Source organism: Caretta caretta, chromosome 16, assembly GCF_965140235.1.
Source record: "Caretta caretta isolate rCarCar2 chromosome 16, rCarCar1.hap1, whole genome shotgun sequence".
Taxonomy (NCBI): domain Eukaryota; kingdom Metazoa; phylum Chordata; order Testudines; family Cheloniidae; genus Caretta; species Caretta caretta.
The window spans coordinates 12,317,974-12,334,042 of record NC_134221.1 but is presented as its reverse complement, the minus strand read 5'-3'; the positions used below and the strand labels follow the sequence as shown (position 1 = coordinate 12,334,042).

The 16,069-nt window shown below is 47.0% G+C and overlaps 1 protein-coding gene across 6 annotated transcripts in view; it reads left to right on the top strand.

Annotated features, from left to right (window-relative positions):
* Positions 1-14,345, top strand: part of SLC25A25 (solute carrier family 25 member 25) — a 35,051-nt gene extending 20,706 nt beyond the window's left edge. For 2 of the 6 annotated variants that reach the window (XM_048822715.2, XM_048822716.2), the window contains exons 2-11: positions 5,819-5,945; positions 6,052-6,139; positions 6,853-6,888; positions 7,272-7,383; positions 8,647-8,805; positions 9,599-9,751; positions 10,206-10,313; positions 10,567-10,734; positions 11,181-11,331; positions 11,806-14,345. In XM_048822715.2, the coding sequence (XP_048678672.1) occupies positions 5,819-5,945; positions 6,052-6,139; positions 6,853-6,888; positions 7,272-7,383; positions 8,647-8,805; positions 9,599-9,751; positions 10,206-10,313; positions 10,567-10,734; positions 11,181-11,331; positions 11,806-11,990 (1,287 nt within the window). In that variant the 3' untranslated portion in view covers positions 11,991-14,345. Of the gene's footprint in view, positions 1-1,881; positions 2,137-5,818; positions 5,946-6,051; positions 6,140-6,852; positions 6,889-7,271; positions 7,384-8,646; positions 8,806-9,598; positions 9,752-10,205; positions 10,314-10,566; positions 10,735-11,180; positions 11,332-11,805 lie in introns of those variants that run through there. The other 4 variants (XM_048822717.2, XM_048822718.2, XM_048822719.2 and 1 more) reach the window with 3 other exon arrangements.
* Positions 14,346-16,069: the final 1,724 nt, after the last annotated feature.

Below are 16,069 nucleotides of genomic sequence, written 5' to 3'. Positions count from 1 at the left end.
TCACATTAAAGCCCCAGATTAAATAATCCCAGTCCATGTAACTGGTTTGCTACTCTATGATCAGCTTGTAAAGACACATTTTAAAATTTCACCCTAATGAACAAAATTCTGTTGAAAGGTCTTAATTGATTTTTGGACACTAGGATGTGGGGGAGAGAATGTTTGAACTAGTTTTTAAACTGGTTCTGGCATATAGTTTGTGTGGCCAGAGCATAATCATTTGCAAACTATTGCTCTAGCAAGGTAAACTGTTTGCTAAACTGGTTTAAACTAGTCCAGCAAATGAGCTTCCTTTCCCGTAGAACAGACAGATCATAGTGCTTTGGAAAGCTGGAAATTGAATATTCTTGCTCTCATCTCTCATCTGGTAGCCTTTCTATGGCAGATTTTAGGGACAGGGACTCTAGTTTAACAGGGAGGTAAAGTCAACTATGTTCTAATAATGCAGAGGATTATGGGAAGCAATTAATAGCCCTGTAACTGATTACAGAACGCTCAGCCTGGTGTGTGGGTTTTTTTGTTGCTTTTTCTCTATCTGTATACAGCAATGCCAGGGAATATTTAGTGCCCACACACCAAAGTGCTAAGTGTTTAGAAGCCTGTAGTCATATCTGTGCTCAGTAAGGGGTCCTCACCGCACACCCCATTTGTCAGCCTGACCAACCCTATACTGTTCCATGCACCAGTGATGAAAGCATTCAGTGGCTTAATAATAGCTGGGAGAACCAGGAGAAAACACTGTGTCCACCCAGACCATTTTGTAGTGTAAGCTGTACCTGGACAAAATGTTTTTTTCATGTTTTCCCATCTATAATTAACCACTTACTATGTAAGTATGCGAGCATACATTTACTGCTCCATAGATGGCTAGTTAGATTTTAATTTGTCTCAAAATTAGACACGGAAGTTTTCCAAGACTGAGTCTGAAGTGTATATTCCACCTTAGCCTGCTTTTGACTGGCTTCCTGCAAGTCTGTCACAGTGGCATACGTCTCTCACCCACTTTTTCTCTATGTCCCTCAGAACAGAGCTGCAGCATTGATCTGTTTGGGCATACAGGGAATATTCCCTCATGGCTGACATCACCCAAGCTCTAATTATTTCTCAAGATTGTTTATAACTAGAGAGCTAATTATCCTCTGTTATGCCACAGCCTTCTTTAAACATGGGACTTTTGGGGTCTTGTAGCTGGAGATCTTGAATGAGGGGTGAAGGCAGTGGGTGTATGGAGTATACTGTGTCCCACGCATCTTTTAGAGGAAGTAAGAAAATCATAGGAATATTGTTTGTGGAGTGAGGGGAAATCCAGTCCCTTCAATCCTAGCATTAGTGTCTGTGGTCTTTGGTCAATACCATAATCGGGATTGGATGACATTGTGCTGTGTGCTGGGGAGAGATGATTCCTGCCCCAAAGAGTCCAGTCTAATCTAAGCTTCTCCCTTCTCCAGTGAGCATTACAAATGGGGAAGGGAGAAGCTTCTCCTGGATTTCTTGCAGCTCTCCCTCTACACACTTAAGCATTTATTGCAGCCTCTCCCAGCCCCCCCCCCCCCTGCTTTGAGTGCTGCATGTGACTGTGCTGTCTGCATCTCGGTTTGGTTGAGGAGGGAGAAGGGATTAAGTGAGGGGGACAGAGAAGAGTTAACTCTGCTAAGAGTGTGACGTGGGCCTCTTGGGCTTTACAGAGAGCCTGGAGTTGAGTAATTGGAGGCAGCTCACATGCCTTGTCACAAAGCCAGTGTCTGGCTGGCTAGCTGGGAGCTATTGCACAAAAAAGGCTTCCCCTTTAAGCAGAAGGGCAGGGCTTGCTCAGCCAATGGCAGCTGAGCACGGACAGCTCATAGCCATGTGTCATGAGACTTGCCGGCATTTCCTTTCCCCCATGCACTGAAACTAGCTCCAGCAGGGGATCGCTCAGGTCACTTCCCATCCTTGTTTGGCTGTGTAGGTCAGCACCTAAGTTGCTGGTACAGAAACATGCTCTGCTTGTGTCTGTATGTGCCAGTGTTTGGGGAGTCCCAGACGGAGTTCCAATACTTTGAGTCAAAGGGGCTCCCTGCCCAGCTCAAATCTATCTTCCGCCTGAGCCTCTTCATTCCTTCCCAGGAATTCTCTACCTACCGTCAGTGGAAACAGGTATGGCTTTGGGAGTAGGGTGGCAGAAAGGAGGGTGGGGATACGGTGGGGAAAATGGTGTATCAAGATCTTCTGGACTAGATGGCTTGGCTAGTGGATGGGAAACAAGGTTGCTTGTGGCCTCTGCTGCTCATCCCTATAGCCAGAGGCATCGGCTGCCATCATCTTTTCCACTTCCCCTTTGCAGGGGCTGCTGGCAGCAAGCCATAGGGCAGTCGTCTTTCCTCCTAGGCTCCCTCCCTCCCCTTAAAGGGGAGTCAACTGTGTGTGTGGACAGGTGGGACATGGGAGCCAAATATCCTTTCCCCTTAAATGCTGTTTTAGGTATCTGCCCCTATATTTCATTCTTGCTGAATTTAGTAGTAAACCAGCCGATTAACTGCATGATATCCTAGGGAGTTCTGGGGGGAAGAGTTTCCTTTCTTAACATTGCCTTATCGGCTCTTAGACAATTGTATGCTAGCTCCTTCCTCATTATTACTTGTCCTCCACCCTTTTTTGTGTACTAGCATCCATCAGCATGTGCACCTACGTCTTGTGTCTACTCTGCAGTTTGAACCATGGGGGAGCTGAACCCATGTTGAGCACTGTTTAGCAGCAAGTGTAGACAAACACAAACCGTGTTCACCATGGCTTCAGCAACCATGTCTAAACCCTACATGGACGACTTCATCATTTAGGCAAGGCTAGAGCATCACCCACAAATGTTTCATGTAAAGCCCTCTGCTACAGAAGGGCAACTTACTAGATTCTACAGGGGTGGCCAGCCTGTGGTTCCGGAGCCACATGCGGCTCTTCAGAAGTTAATATGTGGCTCCTTGTAGAGGCACTGACTCTGGGGCCAGAGCTACAGGTGCCAATTTTCCAATGTGCCGGGGGGTGCTCGCTGCTCAACCCCTGGCTCTTCCACAGGCCTTGCCCCCACTCCATCCTTTCCCGCCGCCTGCCATGCCCTCGCTCCCCCTCCATACACAGCCTCCTGCACCCCACGAAACAGCTGATCGGGAGGTGTGGGGAGGGAGGGAGAGGTGCTGATCAGCTGGGCTGCCGGTGGGTGGGAGGTGCTGGGAGTGAGGGTGGGGGAGCTGAAGGGGGGGCTGCTGACGTATTACTGGGGCTCTTTGGCAATGTACATTGGTAAATTCTGGCTCCTCGGGCTCAGGTTGGCCACCCCTGTACTAGAATTATACACTCACCCTCTCGCCACTCCACTGCAGTCCCTTCTGTTCCAGCACACACTGCTGCAGGTGCTAGCTGCTTGTCAGATGACTATGCTGTTAAGGGCACTGGTGGCTTCTTATGCTTCTCAGGAGGTTGCGTGCATGGCAGATTTGTGCATAAGAACTGAGGCGGGGCAGGGGAACAGCTGGAGAGGCACTTTATGCAGGTGATCATGGAAAAACATGAGCAGCTTAACAAATACCCAAAGTTGCAAAAGCACAGCTGTGCTAGTGTTGTATTCTGCTTACAGAATACAAAATAGATATCGCTGCAGTGATTCCTGTTTGCCTCTGAAGGCAAGGAGACGGGTGTGGGTGCTCACCCATATCCCTGAAGAGGATGCTGAAGGTATAACGTGTACTCCCCTTGCTAGGTTGACCAGACAGCAAGTGTGAAAAATCGAGACACTTTTTTTTGGAGGGGGGTGGGGGGGAGAGAGGATAAAAGCCCTCAATATCGGGATGGTCCTGATAATACTGGGACATCTGGTCACCCTACTTCCTGCACAAGTAGGAAAGAATCCCAGCAATGCCCTTGATGTAAGTCCAGTGCTGTGACTTTGGAAACAGTTTGCATCCTTCATTGCTTAGGGAAGCTTGGAGTGATTAATTTAGCAAGCCTCATCAGGTAGAAGCTGCCTAACTATGATTGTTTCTGTTATCCCCATCTCCTCTGTGATAACTGTCAGGAAGTATCATAGGAAAGAGAGCCTTTCAGCTCTCCTAATTGTTTTATGGAGTCTGTGAATCTCACTGGCCATGAACTGGTCAGGGATTATCTGCTAGAGGGAAGCCTGGTCAGCTATTTGACACTGATCTGCTGACATGCCAGAGGTGTTTGTCTATCTTTAGCCTACAAATTGAATATGGGGCCCCATCTGTGTCTTTTACAGCTGTCATATGACTGTCTGCAGACTAGGAACACAGTGGGCATATCTCTAAGGTCACTGCGGTTCAGGTTTGCATTTTATTTTATTTCAGAGTAGCAGCCGTGTTAGTCTGTATCCGCACAAAGAAAAGGAGTACTTGTTTTTAGTCTCTAAGGTGCCACAAGTACTCCTTTTTATTTTTTTAACACTCTCAGAAATGATAGCAATAATCCTGGGTTGCCCTGGGGCCAAAATTGACCAGTTAGGTGTTTGTCTGACTTTAACCTTAAATGTAGTGGCCAAGTGTGTATAGCTACATATGGGATTTAAAACTAAATGGGTGTATCTTGATTTAAAAGCATCTGAGCGGAGCTAGCTTCCATAGGTTTAAGAAATATTGGAATAAACTTGGCTTAACATGTTCCCTTTGAAATACTTTCATTGTGAACCTGCCTTACAAATTAATGAGTTAGGTTGGTAAGTACAAGACTCATTAAAGGGTCTGACATCTGGGAGTCCAGAACTGAGGTCTATTACAATTATAGCCATCCACTGTTTGCAGAGTGAATAACTAGCATCATAATCCAAAAGGGAGCTGAACGTGACTGGACTGAGTTACTTGGTGCTGGTCGCTGTTGGCTCTTGTAATCTGTGCAAGGCAACTAGCAAATGTGGTGTGGAGCAGGAACCGATTGTCCTAAATTATTGCTCTGTGCAGGTTGGCTTTCCCCTGCCTGGTTAACAAGTAGCTATGTGCCCTTGTGCAGGCCAGGCCATGTGCTATTTCTTCATGCTGGAATTAGTCGAGGCGTGAGAGCTCTGTATGCCAAAGTTCCCTATCTTTTCCCAGTTGCTTGGGCTAGGTTCCCATCTTTAATGTAAGTGCTCTGTCCTGTCTGTGTCTCCGGCGACCTTGTGCAATTCAGGTCTACATAAGTGTATAGCTGCAGAGTGGCTAAACCAGTTCATGCTGGCATCCTAGGAGCTTTTATCACTAACACTGTCCATGAGAGATGGACTTCAGTTTGGCCACAGGCTCTTGCTGGCTGGGATTGGTTATTCCCAGTGTTGGTTTTCCTTTTCATGCACCGTGGGGAGGAAGAAAACTCTACTTTAACTAAAAGCTTGGATTGGGAGGGGGAAAATCTGCCTGAGGTTCTATGATCCAAGCCTCCTGCAGTCCTAGTGCTTCTATTTGAATCTCAGACAGAGGCCTGAACAATTCTAATCTACGGCATAGGGGGCTGTATATTACTACAGGTCTGACACTTACCTATGCAACAGATATTTAGCTAGTTATGAGTAATCCAGTCTGTATGCTGACTTGTGAAGATATGTGCCTGGAATCAATTTGTCCTTGCCTTCCTGCCCTCAATTTGCTGCACACATGATTGGCACAGTTCCATGCTGATCACTTCCTGGGTAAAGCGGAGCCCAGTTTGGAGGGGAACTTTTCTCGATGCTGCATGTGCGTCCTACTGTCTGTCTAGTTAACTGATTAGTGTTACGTGGGGGAGGGGTCTTAAAGAAGAAGGATGGGGTAAACCTATCTGAATGAGCAAGGAACTGATTGTTTTGATGTCCCCAAAACAGAAAATTGTGAAAGCTGGAGACAAGGACCTGGATGGGCAGCTGGACTTCGAGGAGTTTGTTCACTATCTCCAAGATCATGAGAAGAAACTGAGGCTGGTCTTCAAGAGCTTGGATAAAAAGAATGATGGTGAGGCTCTTCCTAATAGTCCTAGACGATCACTGGCCTCTGCAGGCCAACCTGACAGCCTCTTCGGGTGAATGGTCTCTGGGCTCACTGGCTTCTATCTTTGCAGGCCGTATTGATGCCCAGGAGATCGTGCAGTCCCTCCGGGACCTGGGAGTCAAGATCTCTGAACAGCAGGCCGAGAAGATCCTCAAGAGGTGAGTGTTCAGCTGGCTCCTACTCCTCAGTTTGCACATACGAGAAGGAAATGTAAAGAATGACCTTATCTCCACTTTCCTCCCGGTATACTCTCCCTAATGACGGCAGCTCTCCCTCCTCGGACCTGTCCCTTCTCACTGCATTTTTTCAATCTTCTGTGTATTGAAAACTGTAGCGCACTATGGAGGCCGAAGAACAACCACCCATTTGGTCAGTAGGCTTGAATCAAAGGTGGGGGGAATAAAGAGCAAGAACATCGGTCAAATAGAATGAATAAGAATAGTGACTTGTGATGCTAGATCAGACCCCTGGGCTATAAAGATGGTATTCTGTCTCCAGCATGGCTACCATCTGATACTTCTGGGGAGGTGGGAATTACATCTATGCACAGTCCTCTTCTAGGTTCTGAGCCGTTCATAGAATGAATGGAGAAGAATGCTTGTAGTCCCTCACCCCCAGATCTTAGAGCCTTGCAGTTAAAGATCCTTCGCTAGCCTGTTGTGGAGAAGGGCATGCACTTGATCATACCAGCATCCCGTGTGCCTCTACCCTGTCATCCACAGCTTGCTGCTCTGGAGAGGGACTGTTTACTTGCTATACTGAAATGCTTAGCACTATGGATGTGGCACTAACACTGTAACAATCACTTATTTGTCCTGTTTTTCCTCTTTCCTTTGCCATCCTTCCCTCTGTCTGTTTGCCTGTCTGTCAGAATAAGGACAGGCCATTTCTGGGGTCCTGTCACCTAGTAAGTACCTGTGTAACTTTAGTCTCTGCCAGTTCCTTATCTTCTCTGCAGTGCCGGAGGGATTTTTTGTTTTGTGTTTTTTTTGTTTTGTTTTCTAACCATGATGGGAGGGGGCACAACAAATCCTTTGGTGTGGCTAGTGGGGAGGGAGAAAATGAGCCATATTCCCCGACTCTGTGTGGCTTGGGAGGAGAGGATTCCCTAGCAGCGTCTTGTACCTTTCAACCCTTGTAACACTTTCCAGTAGTTGCCCTGTGAAGGTTTTACTTTGGGGCGAGGGGAGGGGCCCTGAATAACCCAGGGGGAGGTGAGGAGGAGTTTCTCCCTCAGTGAGGCCATGCACCCATCTCCTGTTCATTTGCTTGTAATACACTTTTTTGCAGCATGGATAAAAATGGAACTATGACAATTGACTGGAACGAGTGGCGAGACTATCACCTGCTGCACCCAGTGGAGAACATTCCTGAGATCATCCTATACTGGAAGCACTCCACGGTAAAAGAAACAAAAATTCCTCCACCAAAGCAGGCCTGATCCTTCTCCAATTTCTTGATAAGAGTGACACTTCCCAGCAGCACTTACCAAGTCCCCATCATTCTCTTCTTGGTTCAGTAGCTGCCTTCTAGCTCTAGAAGCCTGGTCGCTTTCTGCTTCTCCGTTATCTTTTTTATATATCTCCTTGGCATGGCTTCTGCAGTCCCTGGCACAGGTGACAACTGGACCTTCTGAGGGAGGGAAAAGTGAGCAGGTTGACTTGGATCACAGCTCTGAGAGCTCAGACCAGTTCCTGCTAGTTCAGGACCTGCCAATACCAGAAATTAATACGACAGGCACCAGTCCTTCCTTGATATATTTATTCAGTGCTTTTTATAATGTGTAATGAGAGCAGACTGGCTGAGTGCCAGAAGGTTCAAAAAGCTTCAGATCTTTTTCCACGCCCCACTGCCCTTGGTTGGTCACTTCGATCATTAAAGTTAGGCATTCTGTACTGGGGCAGCCCAAAGGGTTGGCAAGTCTCTAGCCTCCTGAACTGGAGTCATTAAAATGTGAAGGGTCCCCATGTCCTATCAGATCATGAATGGTATGGAGGAAGTGTCCTTTACCTCTCCCATAACCCCTAGTTCTTGTGTTAGCTGATGAAATTAGTAGGCAGCAGATTTAAAACAAACAAAAGGAAATGCTACTGCATGCAACACACAGTCAACCTGTGAAATTCGTTGCCATGGGATGCTGTGAAGGCCAAAAGTATAAGTGAGTTAAAAAAAGAATTAGATAAGTTCATGAAGGATAGGTCTGTCAATGGCTGTTAGCCAGGATGGTCAAGGACTCAATCCTGTACTCTGGGTGTCCTTAAACCTCCAAATGCCAGAAGCTGGGAGTGGATGACAGGGGGTGGATCTTTTGAAATTGGCCAATTTGTTCATTCCCTTTGCAGCATCTGGCACCAACCCCTGTCAGATATGATCAGACTGGACTGACCCAGTATGGCTATTCTTATGTGGTGGTGATTTGTATATTCTCTGGCACTGGCAGTTCCTTTATTGTTTGTGGTCAAACACATCAGCTACGCTTTGCAAACAGACTGGGAATTTGAATATTAAGCTCATGTTCAGTGCTTTACAGCTATTTATTTAAGTATTCAAGCTATGGGAAGTTGTAAGTGACTGACTGCGGGACCTCTGAGGACGTGACAAGAAGCTACCTACCTAACTCTATCCTTCCAAGCACTTCTCAACACCTCTGTTCTTTCCTTTGCAGATCTTTGATGTGGGAGAGAATCTGACAGTCCCAGATGAGTTCACAGTGGAAGAGAGGCAGACGGGTATGTGGTGGAGACATCTGGTCGCGGGTGGAGGTGCAGGTGCAGTGTCCAGAACCTGCACGGCTCCATTGGACCGGCTAAAAGTACTCATGCAGGTAGGGCAAAAACCAAGGACAACTTTGTTTTATCAAGGTGCACATGCTGCTTCCCTTAGGGCACTGGTCCAATTAAATGGATCCTAGCAGCAGACCTGAAACTGTCTGTCCAGACAAGTGACTGATTCTGGTTGGACTCAGTCTCATTACTTCCACATTGGAGTGTGGCAGCCTTTTGGTCTGTACCAAATATCATTTCTAGCTGTGTAAAAGCCATTCTTGACCTGTTAGTTGTCACAATGTTATGAAAACTTTAGGAGCTGAGCAGATGAGAGCGCCATCGCTGGTCCTAGCTAAACCATCTTGTACCTTCCAGCCTTGGGAACTCTTAGTTCCATGGAACTGGTTCAAGAGGAGTCGCTGATTTGAGAACCGGCCCCTGGAAATGACTGAGTTGACTTGTAGGGCAGAGATAAATGTAATCAACCTTACGCAGCAGGGATTTGAACTTTGCTTAGGCATGCAGTCATTAATGACTGTCCTTGTCTCTTAACTGAGAAGCCTCTTCTCCCTGTACCAGAGCTCATGGCTGGGGGGGTGTCTGTGCAAGAATGTTTCCCTCCCCTTCCTGCTGTGATGGGCTGGGGGCTCAGGTGGATTAATCAATTAACTGATCACAAACTTAAAACCCAAAAATCCCCCCCCCCTTTTTTTTAAATAAATGTTGTCTGGGAAGGGTTAAAGCTTGCTAAATCTCTGGGTAGATAAGAAATGCCCTTTGTCCTTGGATTACAGGCAGCTGTGGCAATCAGGACTAGCACCAATCAGAATTCTCCCTCTTCCTCCCTGCCAGGTCCATGCCTCCCGCAGTAACAACATGTGCATCGTTGGTGGCTTTACCCATATGATCCGAGAGGGCGGGCCCAAGTCGCTGTGGCGGGGAAATGGCATCAATGTCCTGAAGATTGCGCCAGAGTCTGCCATCAAATTCATGGCTTATGAGCAGGTAAGGGAAAGGTCATATTGAAGCTTAGACCCAAGGCCACGTGGGAGCTGGAGGAGCCTTTTCATCCGAGTGATTGCCCAAAGTAGAGCCATGTAACGGATGGTAACCCACCAGTCAGGATATAAATGTATGGTGCCTCTAGGAAGACTGAGGGCAGGCAGAGGGCATGAGCTCTATGCCCAGGCCTGGCAATCTCCTCTCTCCAGTGGTGGGAACAGTGCCTTTCACACCTCACCCCCTGGCAGAGCTGGAGAAATGGGCAGCATTAAGTCACAGAGAAGTGATGGAGTGCATGGCTGGAACAGAGTTGGTGTTCACACTTCCCTCTCCAGCTTGTGACAGACCCAGCAAGTGAAAAGGGAGGTAGCTTGTGGCCCATGCTGAGGAGGGAAGGTGTTATGTGGTCCAGCCAGTCAGAGAAGCCCCCCTCTACTATCTTTCTTTGTTTCTACAGATCAAGCGGTTCATTGGCACTGACCAGGAAATGCTGGGAATTCATGAGCGGCTAGTGGCTGGTTCTCTGGCAGGGGTCATTGCCCAGAGCAGCATCTACCCAATGGAGGTGAGGCTGGTGGCTGGCATCCTGCTCCATGACATGGGGGACGGGATGGGGAGTCATTAAATGGAGAAATTGAGGTGTGGTAATGTGAGCTGAATGCCACATTGTGAGGCTAATTGTGTTGGGTGTTAAAGGCAGTAACAGGGCTCTAGTAATGCATGAAATGGAGTTGCTGGCACTCCCTGTGGTGTGCTCCCTTCCTGCTCCCAGTGTGGTTGTAGGCATTCACAGTGTGCGTGTTCTTGTGCTGTGTTAGGTTCTGAAGACCCGAATGGCCTTGCGGAAGACAGGACAGTATTCAGGCATGCTGGACTGCGCCAAGAACATCCTCTCCAAGGAGGGAATGGCTGCCTTCTACAAAGGCTACATCCCCAACATGCTAGGAATCATTCCATACGCTGGTATTGACCTGGCAGTCTATGAGGTACGGCGCCTGCCTGGCTTCTCTGGGGCTGGGACATCCCACTTTTGGGACAAGCAGGGAGATGTAGTGCCTGTCGCTAATGTAGGAGCATAAAACCCTCCTGGTTAAATTCTGCACATGCCCCTCGAGATTAACGCACATGGCCTAGGGGGAAAAAAGGTAATGCCAGCACAAGCCTTGTGGCAATCTATGGCCCTGCCCTTTGGATGAGGGAGTCGCTGCAGCAAAGCTGCTAACGAGTGTCTTTCACAGATGGTGGTGCAGTGGCAGCAGCAGCTGCTCAAGAAAATCTGACAAGCTAGGATCTTCTCTTCTGCAGTTATTTCTAGTTGACGTTGCATAGATCTCCACAAGCCTCCAATCCCAGCTTCTCTCCTCATGTGGGCCAGTCTCTTGATGCTCTACGCCCTGTCCTTCTCAGCTAACACCTGACCTATTTCTTCCAGACATTAAAAAATACCTGGTTACAACGCTATGCTGTGAACAGTGCTGACCCTGGAGTGTTTGTTCTCCTGGCTTGTGGCACCATCTCCAGCACCTGTGGGCAGCTGGCCAGTTATCCCCTGGCTCTCGTGAGAACACGCATGCAGGCTCAAGGTAAGAACTGTTCTGGAATTCCAGAGGAGAGTCTGGACTGCCACTATATTCGCATCAGTGGAGTTCTGGAAGGACTTGTAAAATTAAGGCATATTTTAATGTTTCTGTGCAGCTGAACTCTGGGATATCTGTTGGCCAAGGATCAAGAAGGATGTGAACTTTGTGCCATTCTTGGCACTGGGACCCAGAGCCCCTATAACAAAGCCATTTTTTCATTCTCTTTACCTGTGTGCTCTAGTCAGCCCATGAGCGTGTGTGGGAGTGGGTGTGTAAGTAAATGGCAGGCATATGTGGCATGGCCTCATTCTGCTGCCTAATCACACACTGTCATGTAACTATATGGCCGGTGTACCTCAAGAATCTGTCCTCATGTGAGTGCAATAAACCAATCTAACACATGCCTTTTGAGATGGGCATTTTCTTACAACATACCTTAATCCATGCTCTATTTATTTCTTGTGGTTTCTGTTGTAGCTTCAGTGGAGGGAGCTCCAGAGGTGACAATGAGGGGACTCTTCAAACACATTCTAAAGACAGAGGGAGCATTTGGCCTCTATCGGGGTCTAGCCCCGAACTTCATGAAGGTGATCCCAGCCGTAAGCATCAGCTACGTGGTTTATGAGAACTTGAAGATGACCCTGGGGGTGCAGTCACGGTGACCAGGAGACGACAAGGATTCTGAACTCTGAAATCTTGGGCTGTAATCCTGGGGTGTATAGCCATCTCTCATTCTGTGAATGTGTCGACACTAAGCTGACTAAGCAAAGCTGTGAAAATCCAGTTGTGTGTGAGTTGGGATGGAGAGGATTTGGTGTCCTCTGCCATCTTGCTACTCAAGAGCTCTGCTTAAACCATCAAGTGGTCCTTCAAGCATACAAGGGACCAATTGGGAGACCAGGGGATCAACTCCTTGTTGTGTCTAAAGCTGCGAGTTTGAGGTCAGTTTCCAGCAGCCTAGTAGAGTGGGGATCTTGCATGTAGGAACAGAGCTGCTGGCTTGGAGATTTGTAGCAGCTTTTGACATGCTGAAGGAGTTTCTTTTTCCATTGTTTAGCCTCCTACCTGTTTAAAATTGTACAAACTTTGTGTTGGTGCTGCCACCACACAGACTTATTTATTAAGTTTACATGTATTCCTTTGGGTAGGAGACATTCGTGCTCTGCTTCCAAGACACTGACATGGAAATGTAACTTTTAAACTGTACCAGTTTTGAGGGCTGGTGAGCAGTAATTCCTCCGCTCGGGCTGAAGGTTACTTAGGCCAGCCTGGTGGCAAATTAGGATTATTTATTTTTATAGGGCAGATCAAGTCTCTCTCATAAACCTGCTAACAAGATGCACTTACTAACAGAAGCAGCAGACTAGCGCCTGCATTGCTGCATGCTAGATGGGTTTGTCATTCATGCCCAGCAGAGTTTTGGAAAGGGAAGGACTGTTGCCTTGATGCATGGCTTCACTGAATAACTGACTGCACTCTGCTGCTCTTGTCCATCTCTGTAGCTGGGCTCCTGGTACAGCATGGGAGAAGGCTCTTCAGCCTGCGTGGCACTCTGAACAAGGTTCTGCCTGGTGCCAAGGGGGGGTCGACTGACCCTTTCCAAACCCTGCAGCTAAGCTGCTATTTATCCCTCTTTAGATCTCTTTGTAGACTGGAGTTAGGGTTTGCATTTGAGGGACAGGGATTTCCCAGGCTAGGAGTAATTCTGTTGTGGGAAGGGATGTTAGCTGACATTGGGAGGAGGTCGGGTTCGTCAGGGGTTTGAAGACGACGGCTTGCGTTTTCTCCCAGAGGGTGCTTTTTGTAGGCGGAAGGGAAAGGAATGGCTTTAAAATTTTCTCTGACTGTATTATGGACTACTTCAGTCTATAGGATCAGGCTTCTGGGGCCCAGGAGATCCTCATCCAACTTTTGATTTTGGGGCAAAATGGACCAGCGTCACATTCCACTGATGTCATACTGCTTAAATCATATTTATTTTGTATTTATTTGAACAGAGTTATGTCAAACTATTTTTATAGACTTGTTTAAACATTGTTACTATCCTTGTATTTCTCCTATTTAAAGTTGTGTAGTATTTTTCTTACCCATTTGCACCTTTACCATCACACAGCTCAGCAGCAGGGGAAGACACTGAGGTCACTAGTGTTCTCTTCCCCTAAAGCCTGAGCTGTTCTTTTTATATCTGGGGTGGTTATTGAAGGGCCTCAGTCAGTCAAGAGAAATTCCCTGTAGCAGTAAGCCATAGAAGAGAGGGGAACTGATTAGCTAGAAAACAGTCCACTGTGACAAGGGACACGGATTTTGAGGCTTGCCTTACTCTGGAATTGCCTCGCATGTGTGTGAGTGAGAGGATTTCCTGTGGATGGCTGTGGATCCTGTGGATGGCTCAAGCTGGGGAAATGGAAGGTCTGTGTATGTTGATGTCTCAACGGCTAATTGAGAGAGGGTTGATTGGAATTTTTGTGGGGGAGGTAAAAAATCTCAGGGATTTAAAATAAAAAGACAAAAGTTGCCAGTTTTCAGAAACATGGAAGGAAACTTGCACTTGGACACAAGCTGCTGCAGTTCTGTTTGAGGGCGAGTGGGCAGGCCTGCTGCTGAGTCCCAGTGGTCCTCACACACACAGGCACTAATGGAGAAGTTTGGGTGTGGGAGCGGGAAGGGCTTCATTAGGCACTCCTGACAGCTGCTCCTGGTGTGACAGGCTTTGGCGGTATGGAGAACCTTCAGTCCTTAGGTACTCTCCTTGCTGTCTGTTCTTGCCGGATGGAAATCTAACTTCGTACCTGGATTAGTGACATGATTTTTTTTCCACCTCCCCCTTCGAGACCAACTGTTAATTCTGCAGTGGCTCCTTCCTACCAGTGTGGCCTAATGGGAATATTCTGAATACAAAAATCAATGCAAAATGTGACTGTCTTTGTAGTTGTAACTGGAAGTTGTCAGAACACAAATCTAACCAATGAGATTCCTCACGGAGGGAACAGTCTGCTAATAAAGGTCTATCAAAGCTACCATGTGCCTGCCTTTCTCTGAGTGTGCACCACAGGTGCTGTGCGAGTGTCTGTGGGGCCAGTTTTTTCCTAAAAACCCCTTTCCTTCACTGAGGGTAATTGACAGCAAGGCTGTCAGAGGAGAATCCCCTCTGAATCCTAAGTCAAGGGAACACCTGGGTATAACCAGAACTAAATGTTTACTGTGGCAATGAGAATGAGTCAGGCATATCCTATTACCAACCTATTGTCTGTGCAGTGGGCGCTGGTGAATCCCGGTTCTCATTATGTTCAAGAGCTGGATCTTTTTTCTGCATAGAGGATCTGTAGTTCATTTTATTTAGTCTGACTGCACCGTCAAGGTATCAGCACTCGGGTTTTAAAGGGCATTGTCCTGATGTGCTTTTTACGGTGTCCATTAACAATGAAGTGCTCTATGTGGAGCACTGGAAGACCATTCAAGTACAGTAGCTGGTGCAGAACATGGCCACCCACCTGCTTAGCAAAATTAACCACGGGGACCATTTTACACTAGCCTTCCAAGGACTGTGCTGGCTCCCTATGTACTTCCAGATGTTTGAGGAGTTTTATTCATTTGTAAAACCTTAGCAAGGTTGTATCCTAAGTATCTGAGAAACTGCCTTTGGAGTTGAAATCAGCTGAGGCATTTGAGTTAGCATTCCTTAGATTGGATCCTCTAGTCTAAAGGCTAGTGGCAATTATCAGTGGAGAGTGTTACTGAGTTAATGGCCTCCTGTTGAGCACTCAGCTAGACTCTGACCTTTGGGGCATAGTGCTAAGCCAGCCTGTCAGTCTGGTAGAGGTGTTTTTAATTGTGGGGCTGGCCCTGTACCTGGTCCCTGAGATCATGAGGGGCACATCTGAGAGATTAAAAACCTCTACAATTCCATTTTCATTAAAGGAACCACTAGTGACACCTATTCTCCCTCTCCCCTATTTAGAGAAATGAAGGAACAAAACTGATTAGTGAGCACTGCAATTTCAAATACCTACCACCCTAGAACTAGGAGGGATTAGCTCCGTGGAGAGAGGATTTACTTTCTACTCCACCTTTTCCTTGCATTTCTTATGATCTGTTTCATCCCAAAGAGGAGGAAAGTTAGTTTAGGGGTTTAAGCACTGGACTGGAACTAAGGCAAACTGAGTTCCATTCCTGGTTTTGTCACAGGTGAGCCAAGCCATGGTGAGTCACTTAATCTGTACATTTTAGTTGGCTCAAGAACAATAAAACTTCCCCACCTCACAGGGCTGTGACATTACATTAATGAACTGATGTGAGGTGCTCATGTAAGGCCACCCAGGCTTTCTCTGGGAAAGCCTGTAATAAAATGCTCTGCTATTTGATTGTCTCTGGTTTTGATATGCTGGAGTTAGTGGGAATTAGGCTGTTCATGACATCCCTCTTATTGAAACAATTCCATTTTTGAATGATGGAACCCCCACTGGTGTAGGCTCCTAGAGATCTGACATGGTCATCGTTTTTGCTAACCTAGTGGTCAGCCAGTTTCCCTTGCCCATTCCACTAGGACCTTGAAATGGGCAAACATCCTTTGGACCTGGGATTCTAATTCACGTCTACAAGTTTTAGAAAGGAATTTCCTCATAGGAACAGAGAACTAATTCTGGTGGCCAAGTTTGTGACCAAGTAAGCTTCAATTTTACGCTTTGGCCTGCTGTACACTATCCAGCTGTTTGAAAGGAAAATAGAAATGAGGCTTTCCCCT